The 10,243-nt window shown below is 35.7% G+C and overlaps 1 protein-coding gene across 1 annotated transcript; it reads left to right on the top strand.

Annotated features, from left to right (window-relative positions):
• The first annotated feature begins 204 nt into the window (after window positions 1-204).
• LOC138154803 (olfactory receptor 8B3-like) lies at window positions 205-10,036 on the top strand. Its single transcript, XM_069079793.1, has 2 exons — window positions 205-1,131; window positions 10,016-10,036. The coding sequence occupies exons 1-2, from the start codon at window positions 214-216 to the stop codon at window positions 10,034-10,036; spliced, it is 939 nt and encodes a 312-aa protein (XP_068935894.1). The 5' UTR covers window positions 205-213.
• Window positions 10,037-10,243: the final 207 nt, after the last annotated feature.

Below are 10,243 nucleotides of genomic sequence, written 5' to 3'. Positions count from 1 at the left end.
TCAGGAACAGCTCATGGAGACAGTTATTCAACCCAATCAAAATTGCTGTACATCTTGGAAAAGATAAGAACAGAACCTGCATTGCATGGTGATGATGGTCTCCAGAAACTTCTATAATTGTTTCTTTTTCATAACTGGGAAAGAGGGTTTATTGAGCTTATTTTGCGTCTAGCATGACTTTCCCCCTCTCCTCATAGATCTCTCAAGAGGAGAATGGCTTTGGAAAATGCCTCTTCAGTGACTGAGTTCATCCTTGCAGGCTTAACAGATCAACCAGAGCTCCAGCTACCCCTATTCCTTCTGTTTATGGGGATCTATGTGATCACTATAGTGGGAAATGTGGGATTGATTATCTTAATCAGGATGAATTCTCAGCTTCACACTCCTATGTACTATTTCCTCTTCAATTTATCTTTCATAGACCTCTGCTATTCCTCTGTTTTTACTCCCAAAATGTTGATGAATTTTGTCCTACCAAAAAACATCATCTCCTACTCAGGATGTATGACTCAGCTCTATTTCTTCTGTTTTTTTGTTATTTCTGAAAACTATGTGTTGACAATAATGGCTTATGATCGTTATGTTGCCATCTGTAATCCATTGCTGTATAATGTTACTATGTCCAATCAGGTCTGTTCTTGGCTACTGGTTGTGGCATATGTAATGGGGTTTGCTGGTGCAATGGCCCACACTGGATGCATGTTGAGACTGTCCTTCTGTGATGTGAACATCATAAACCATTACATGTGTGATATACTCCCTGTTCTTCAGCTCTCTTGCACCAGCACCTATGTCAATGAGCTGGTGGTTTTCATTGTAGTGGGCATTAATATTATAGTGCCTAGTGTCACCATTCTCATCTCTTATGCTCTCATCCTGTCCAGTATCCTGAATATCAACTCCACTGAAGGCAGATCCAAAGCCTTCAGTACCTGCAGCTCCCACATAATTGTGATCACTCTTTTCTTTGGGTCAGCTTCATTCATGTATTTCAAGCCATCTTCATCAGGGTCTGAGGACCAGGGCAAAGTTTCTTCAGTCTTTTACACAAATTTGGTGCCCATGCTAAACCCCATCATTTATAGTCTGAGAAATAAAGATGTTAAAGTTGCCTTGAGAAAAACCTTGAAAGGAAGAATATTTTTGTAAACAGAAGTAGCATTTTCATAATGTGAGTTGAATTCAAGAGTCCAAGTTTCCTTTTCTTTCCTTGGTTAATTAAAATTTATTTATTTATATAATTTATATAAATAAATATATAATTCATAAATAAAATTTATTTATATATATTAATTATTTCAGAAAGGAATCTTTATGCAAATTATTTTCTCATTTTCTATTGCCCTACAATCTACCAGCAGGACTTACTTCTTTTGGTTTAAAGAGTTAGTGGAAAGTTCTGACTTTAGAGTAAGAGGATCAGGGTATTATAAATCCTGAATGTTCATTCTCTGTGACCTTGGGCAAGTCTTTTAAACTTTGTGGGCTTCAAATTTTTCATTTGTAAATATGGAGATTTTTGGAGTATGTGGTTCCTAAGATCCTTTCTAGCTATAAATCTTTGACCTATGACCCTCCATGAAAACACAAATACCCCATGGAATCATTCAATAAGTTTTATCTTCATTGTGATAGAACTTTTACTCTCTGCCTATTATTACTGATCAGCAATTTAGGAAGGCAGTTCAGGTAAGTAGGTTCCTGAGAAAATAGTAATACAATATCCATTATGTAGATATAATACAACCCTTTTACCCCCTTCTACTCCGCTTCAAGGAAGTCAAGCATAACTAACTTAATACCACTTTAAATTTATTTTTTATTTTTTGTCTTTATTAATTTGTTTGTTTACTTTTAGTTTACAAGATTCAGTTCCACAATTCCTTGAGTTCCAAATTTTCTCTCCCCCTTCCCTTCCTCCCCCCGCCCGTGGCGGCATACAATCAATATAGGATCTGCAAATATTTTCACATTAGACATTATTCAGGTTATGAAGAAGGAATGAACAATGGGAAAGAGGAAACCAAACAAGAAAAATAAAGAGAGCAGGTAGTTTGCTTCAATCTACATTCATGTTCTGTTCTTTCTAGTTCTTCAATACCACTTTTTATAACTACACTTTTGCTCTATCAAAATTGTTGTCAAAATTGGATAGGTGCACAAAATATAATTTGTCCTTTAATGAAAATCCAAAGTAATTTCCTTTCACTTTTTCCCAGACCCAAATCTCTACCCTTTTAGGAACAGCTGCTTCTATTTTTTTTTCAAATAATTTATTAACTTCTGATTTACATCATTCATTTCTGCCAGATTTTGAGTTACAAATTTTCTCCCCGTTTTTCCCCCACCCACCGCCCCAAAATAGCAGTCCCACAGGATATCCCCTGCTCCAATCTTCTCACTACCATATTTTCTCCCATACCCCTTTTGACTTTTCCAGGGGATCTCTATGCCCCAGTGCCTGTATATCTTATTTCCCAATTACATGTAAAATAGTATTAATAATAGTATATATATACACACACACATATTATATATATTTAAACATTTGATTTTAAAACTTTGAATTCCAGATTCATTCCCTTCCTCCCTTGTCACCCACCATTACTGGGAAGATAAGCATTTCAGTATAGGTTGTACATGTGGGGCTAATGCAAAACAATAATGTGTAGATATATTGTAAAAGACTGACTGCATTTCCCTCCCTCCTATCCCACCTCCTACTTGTTCTATTCTCTACTTTGATCCCGTCCCTTTTCAAAAGTGGGTGCTTCCAAATTCCCTCACCCCCAGCCTGCCCTCTCTTCCATCATCCCCCCTTCTCATCCCCTCCCCCCCCACTCTCCTGTAGGGTGAGATACCCTATTTAGTGTGTATTTCATTCCCTCCTCAAGGCAAATTCAATGGGAATAAGGTTGACCCATTCCCTTTTGCCTTCCTATTCTTCCCCTCCATTGTAACCATTTTCCCTTGCCTCTTCTATATGAGATAGTTTACCCCATTCCATCTCTCCCCACCTCCTCTCATTATATTCCTCTCTCACCTCTTAATTTCCCCTTTAAGTATCATCCCTTCCTGTTAAATTGGTCCTTTACCCTCTACCTATGTATACCTGTAAACATATATACACACATTCACATATGTACTCATATGCCCATATACTCTCATATATATATTTCTATTCCCTTCAACTACTGAGAAAGGTTTCATAAATTAAAATTATTGTTTTTCCATGTAGGAATGTGAATAGTTCAACTTTGATAAGTTCCTTATGATTTCTTTTCCCTGTTTACCTTCTCATGCTTCTCTTGCTTCTTGTATCTGAATGTCAAATTTTCTATTCAATTCTGGTCTTTTCAACAGGGATGCTTGAAAGTCCTCTATTCCACTGAATGATCATATTTTCCCCTGAAACATAATACTCAGTTTTGCTGGGTAGGTGATTCTTGGTTTTAATCCAGCTCCTTTGACCTCTGGAATATCATATTCCAAGCCCTTCGATCCCTCAGTGTAGAAACTGCCAGATCCTGGGTTATCCTGATTGTGTTTCCACAATATTCAAATTGTTTCTTCCTGGATGCTTGTAATATTCTCTCTTTAATCTGGAAATTCAGGAACCTGGCTATAATATTCCTAGGAGTTTTCTTTTTGGGATCTTTTTCAGGAGGTGATCGGTGGATTCTTTCAAACTCCATTTTGCCCTCTGGTACTAAAACAGGGCAGTTGTCTTTGAGAACTTCCTGGAGGATGATTTCTAGGTTCTTACTTTGATCATGGCTTTCAGTAGTCCAATAATTTTTAAATTATCTCTCCTGGATCTATTTTCCAGGTCAGTGGTTTTTCCCATGAGATATTTCACCTTGCCTTCTATTCTTTCATTTGTTTGGATCTGTTTAACAGCATCTTGATTTCTCATAAGGTCATTAGCTTCCATTTGCTCTAATCTAATTCTGAAGCAATGATTCACCTCAGTGAGCTTTTGAGATTCTTTTTCCATCTGACAAATTCGGCTTTTTAAGGCAATCTTCTCCTCATTGCCTTTTTGAGCCTCTTTTGCCATTTGAGTTAGTCTATTTTTTAAGGTAGTATTTTCCTCAGTCAGGCTGTTGTTGACTCTCTTTTCGTAATTTTCCTGCATTGTTCTCACTTCTCTTTCCAATTTTCCCTCCACTTCTCTTATCTATTTCTTAAGGTCCTCTATGGCCTGTAACCAGCTTATATTTTCCTTTGAAGCTTTTGGTGCAGGAGTTCTGACTTCACTGTCTTCCTCCTGTTCCATGCTTTACTCCTTTTTGTCCCCAAAAATAGGAGCCTAATGTTGGAATCTTCTGTCTACTTTGTTTCCTTTGCCTGGTCATGTCGCCCCTCAGTCACTTGACCCCTGGGCTTTTTGCCACAGTAGGACTCTGCCAGTGGACAGGGGAGCTTTCGTGCCAAACACTGGGTTTTTTTCAGCTGCTGAAGGTACTAGATGGGTGCCCTCTCTGAGGTCTCCAGATGCTCTAGCAAGCTGGACACACACCCCAGGACCTCCACCCCAGACTGCAATCCAGATCCAAGTAGGTTAAAGCAAGAGTGATTACCCCTCAGACTGGTGCTTGGTTCCCCTACACTCTGCAGGCCAGGAGCTGAAGCTGCCACCTGGTGCTGGCTGGCTATGCTGGCATCTCAGTGGCTTCTCACCCTGGGGGCAAAAGCCACTTACTAGGTCCCAAAGTCCAGACTGCACTGGACCTCTCACTTTGTCCTTCTCGTCTATGTGTTGATAATTCTGGAAAAGGCCACAGCTGCTGCTGATCTGGAGTCCCTCAGGCTGGCGGCTGGTCAGGCCCGCCCTGGGGCTAAAGCCTTGGCGTGGGGCTGGGCTCAGCTCCCAAAGTGCTGAGATGGTCAATTCATGCTGGGCTCTCCTCAGCGGGAGGTTAGCTTCTCTGTGTCATTTTGTGTGTTTTGCAGCTCAACAGCTGCTTCTATTAAAAGGTGATACAGGTGTTTTCTGACTTCCACAATAGATATACAATAGGGTTGGTCTGGATCAGAACAATATTCAAAATTTCCAGCATAGTGTCAATGCAAGTCTGTTTACAACTAGAACATGATGAAAAATGGACAACTAAGAGATACCAATTTTGAGGAAAATATTTTCTGTTTCTGAAAAAAGTTGCTAGTAGGAAACATTCTTATAACAGTTCCAATATGGAAGAGACTTAAGCAAGTTTATTTGACTTATAAACCTATCCTGAGGGAAGTTTCCTTTCTATTGTGAAACTGACACAACCCTCATAATGAAAAAGACATTTTTTGGGTGTTTTGTCCTGTGACATTTATAGGACAGTTAATGGCACAGTGGATGGAGGTAGAAGCACCTGAATTCAAATGTAGTTTTAGACACTTACTAGCTGTGTGTGACCCTCGGTAAACCACTTAATCTTGCTTGCCTCAGTTTTGTCATCTGTAATATGAGCTGGGGAAGCAAATGGCAAACCACTCCAGTATCTTTGCCAAGAAAACCCAGATGGAGTCACAGAGAGCCCTACACAAATCTAATACTCAACAACATTACATTTATTATCAGAAGCTGACTGTAAGGGTGGAAGAGACTAAGTCATGAAAATATATTTGGCACTTAAAACTCTTTACATCTTGGACCCTTCCTCCTTTTCCAATTTACCTGTGTTACTCCTCTCCTCAGACCCTGAATTAACCATAACAGCCTACTTGTCCCTCCTGCACGTCATTCCATCTTGGTGATTTGTACTGGCTATCTGATACAAGGAATACATTCCATTCTCACCCCAAAGTCTTAGAATTTCTGATTTTCTTCAACTCATTTTGAGTATTACTTTCTTCATGAATCCATTCCTCTTTTCTCTAGCAATTTGTTTCTTTTCTCCCCAAAGCATCTTTTATTCATTTTGTATATATGTTGTGTATGAACGTATAATTACATATATACCTGGATTGTTTTTTTTTCATTTCTGCCGAAATGTTTTTCATTTAAACTGTCTTCTTGGATGATTTCTTTAATCTTGTCTGGGAACTTATCCTGAGCACAAATTGCTTATTTGAATTTTTTCATTTGTCCAATCAATGAGATAGAGTGAAATTCAATTTCCCAGGAAATAAATTATTTTGTTTTTTTTTCCTCAGTCCTTCAGCTATCACAGGTAAGTTTCTTCAGAATATAGTTTAAATTTTTACCACATAAAGCCTTCTTCATAAAGTTCTCTTTATATTTCTTTATAAAAGGACAGTTACAACAGCTCTAAAATAATCTTATTTCTGTGTTGTCCATAAATTCCCTATATATCTTCACAGATAAAAGTTAAATCCATAAATTTTCCTACTTCCATTAGGAAGAAAGTCCTGTTAGAGAGTCAGTTGCAACTTAAACTCCAAACTACCAGTGGAACTTCCCTTTCTGCAACATTTCAGTTGACTCTTAAAGATACAGAAAAATATCTGTGGTCTCTGTGAGAGAGCCTAGTCAAACAGGTATGATAGTAAGTAATAACATATTAACACACTAGTATATGTAATTAAGTAATGAATACTTTGGAGATGGATGCTCAAAATATTTTTATTGTAGTCGTGCAAAAACAAAAAGTTTGGAGATGACTATTCTAAAACACAGGACTATAGTTTTAGAACTGGAAGGGACCTTACAGTCCAACACTGTCATTTTACAGAGAGGTTATATAGAACTTGCCAGTGTGACATAGGTAGCAAGAAGAAGAATTTGTATTTCAAGAGTTGAACATTGTTTGAAAAGCAGTTTAGACGTCAAGGTTTTTGTTGTTAAAAAGGAGCATGGCACAGTAGAAAGAGTGCTGAGATCTCATCTCAAATCCTAACTCGGATATTTAGTAACTAGTTGACATGGGCAAACAACTTCTCATAGCCTAAATTTCCTTATCAACAAAATTGAAATAATACTACTACTTCAAAAGGTTGTCATAAGATCAACTGATAAAACACAAGGAAAATGTTTGACAAACTTTAAAATCCAGTTATTACTTGTCTATTTTTGTATTAATTTTCCTTCTATCTTTTCCAAAGGGGATCAAATAAAAATAGTATTGAGACAAGTCATAGTTCCACTATTTTTTTATTGCATGCTCCATATCCTCAAATTCATGTAGCTAAAATGATTGCTTTTGGTAGTTATGTCAAAGGACATAATCCCATTTTCTACAGGGTCATTAAGAGTGTCCCCAGAACAACTCTAGTAGCAGACAGAACAAGTAGGATGCTATATAACTTTCTGTTCTCGTATGTTTCTAATTATTTGTTAGGCATTTATATTTTTAATAATTTTGTTCCATGTAGCTTGGAGTTTATGTGGATTTAATAGAGCAATATTAAAAATGTTTTGACTCAAAACCATATCTGGGCAACTGTGACTGTTCAGTTCTGGTATGGTTTATTAGTTACATTCTCCTTAATAGTTTGAAATATTTATTTGTAAGATAACATTTGTCATTTTTCAGTCCATGAAAAGTATTGGACCTCTCATACATAATTCTATCCACCAGCTCAGGTCTTGTAAGGTATTCCATAAGAGTAAACTTTGAAATATTGCAGTTATTTATTTCACAGTTTTACTCTTTCTTTTTCAGAATTTGCATTTATTCTTGGGGATAACCCTTATGTAACTTCTGATAATAATGATGTGGTCCTGAATTTCCTTCTCTTTCCATATTCAAATACATACCTCTAAGCTATTTATTCAATACTCATTTTGAATATATCATTGGATGAATTTTGTGTATATTTAACATGAAAAATCTTTCAGTTCCATCATTAGAAAAATATAGAATTATCTCTTTAATAGGTTGTGTCTGTAGAAAACCCATTTTCAGTTAATATAATTCAAGAATATAATATAATGGAATCTATCCCTTATTATCTTTACTATTTATTACTTGATGAAGTGATCTTTACCTCTGTGAAGATTACTTTTGTAAGTTTTTTTTTACTTGTTTATTATGTGCTTTAAGAATGTTTATCAATCTTCTTACTCCTTTTTTGCATTGAAATCTTAGTCTCTGTATAACTGTCATAGAATGATGATCCCTGTTTTTCCATTAAATCGTATGGATTTTTGTTATGATACTTTCAAAAACAATTGTGATCTCTTTTTCAAACTCAGAATGCATATATTAAGTCTCAAATTTCATAGACATTAATTGCTTTAAATATATTCTTCCCATTCAGCTTTGATTTTGTTGCTAGTCATATTCTAAAATATTTGGTTACAGCTTTCTCCTTGATATATTTGTGCCTGGACACCAAGGAGTTTGTAATTATTACTTTCATAGAGTGTACCTATGTGACCTCTAAATTCAAGCTCAACCTTTTAAAATCAATTTATATGAATTTGAGTTCAAATTCTATTCTTTTGACCACTGGGAAAAAAAACAAGCCATAAAGTGAAGGAGCTTTTTAATGTATTTTCAATGGAGCTATATAACTTGATGTCTTCCGTGTACATTGAATGTATGTACATATTCATTGATATTGTACATCGAGTAAATAAGATATTTTGCTTTTATTTCTTTTTTCAAACTTAAAAACTAATCTCAGTTCTATTTAGGAGAAATAACAATGAATTTAAGGCTGTGAAGAGCCCTAATGGGCTTAAAGTATTTCCCTGAAAAAGACTGACATTTAAAAATTATTTCCTTTGGATATTATTATGTTGGTGGCATCTTTTAAATGGTGAACCATTTCCCACAAAGATTCTAAATATTTTCATATCTTCAATATCATCATTATTTTTATATATTTATAGTAGAGAAGTCATAAGTGTAAAATGCAGTCGCTGTTTCAGTATTTAGCATCATCAACAGCCAAACATTTCTGATAAGATTTGTACTGGTATTTCTGATTTGTTCACACTTATCTTTTCTTATTTGGCACCAGAACATGGAGGAAATCTACTCACTCTGTTATTCTATATGTCAAAAGCATCATCATCATCATCATCATTACTTTCACTCTTTCTTTTTCTTCCTCTTATTTCCTTTGCCAACATTGTCATTGTCATTATTAAAATTACCTTGATGGAAGGAAGATGAGAGATAAGAGGAAGTTTCTTCAGATATGGGTTATAAAAGATGTCATACTAATGATGGACTAATCCTAACTCTAATCCCAGATTCTCAAAGGTGTAGTTCCCACATTTTGAGCTTTGAAAAGTCTTTTTCAAACCATAATTTCTAAATGTGTCATTATTCATAGGTAATATTTAGATCTCTTTAAGGTTTCCAATATACCATATATACTTCATCTCATTTGATCCTCATAGCAATAATGCATGGCAGATATTATCCCTACTTTACAGAGAAGAAACTCAGATTGAATGCCCATGATCACATGGTTATTAAATGTTGAAAGTGGCATTTGTACCTATATCTCTCCTGACTCTGAGTCCAGCACTTTTTAGATCTCTGCCTCTGTTTATTAGGTTTAGGTTAAGATATTTTTTACTTCCTGTCTTTGTTTCAAGAAAGCACATTTGTCCACATAATTTCTTATCTAGGGATATATCACATGATACGTAATTCCTGAACCTTTTATAATCATTTCTGCTATTTGCTGTCTAAGTTCTACATAGCCTTTATTCTTTACAGGATTTGACCATCTCATCTAAATGCAAGCTTTGTTCAAGCATGCATAGATTTCATATATCTTAAGTCCTCAGAATAGTTAGATATATTTTATGGAGAAAAGACATTTCATATTCGTGGCAATAATTTCCTATGGAGATAAATTAAGAGAGTCTCTTATATTTTCAATGTTTTGGATTAAAACTACACAAAATACATTTTTAGGCATTTTTCACAAATAATTTTTAAAATATCTGGGATTAGAAATATAGGACAACTTTGCAAGAACTTTTTTCATAATTAGCAGATAGTCTTCTATAGAAAACCACATTTACTGACTCAAAGAATTGGTGGGAAGTCACAGAAAATTTGTAATCGCTCTTTGTTTATTGCTTGTTGGAAACAAAAATTGCAGCCTTAAATGATCTCTCTAACAAGGTGTCTCTCTTGGTAAATGAATAGTTTAGTGTAATGCTAAGGAAATTTGAAGATCTTCCCTGCCCCTTAATGGACTGCACTTGGTGCCCAACAAGAGAAGCTTGCTAAGGGGACACTTGTTTTTCAGGAAGACACACACCTTTTGTTACTTTCTAATTAGTCAGTTGGTCGTGAAGGTTGTGATGTCCTCTGAC

The sequence above is a fragment of the Petaurus breviceps genome, unplaced genomic scaffold (genome assembly GCF_028583685.1).
Source record: "Petaurus breviceps papuanus isolate PSGF00001 unplaced genomic scaffold, PetGlider_PUasm1.0 91133, whole genome shotgun sequence".
Taxonomy (NCBI): Eukaryota; Metazoa; Chordata; class Mammalia; order Diprotodontia; family Petauridae; genus Petaurus; species Petaurus breviceps.
The sequence above is the reverse complement of the archived record's forward strand: the minus strand, read 5'-3'. Positions and strand labels throughout refer to the sequence as shown.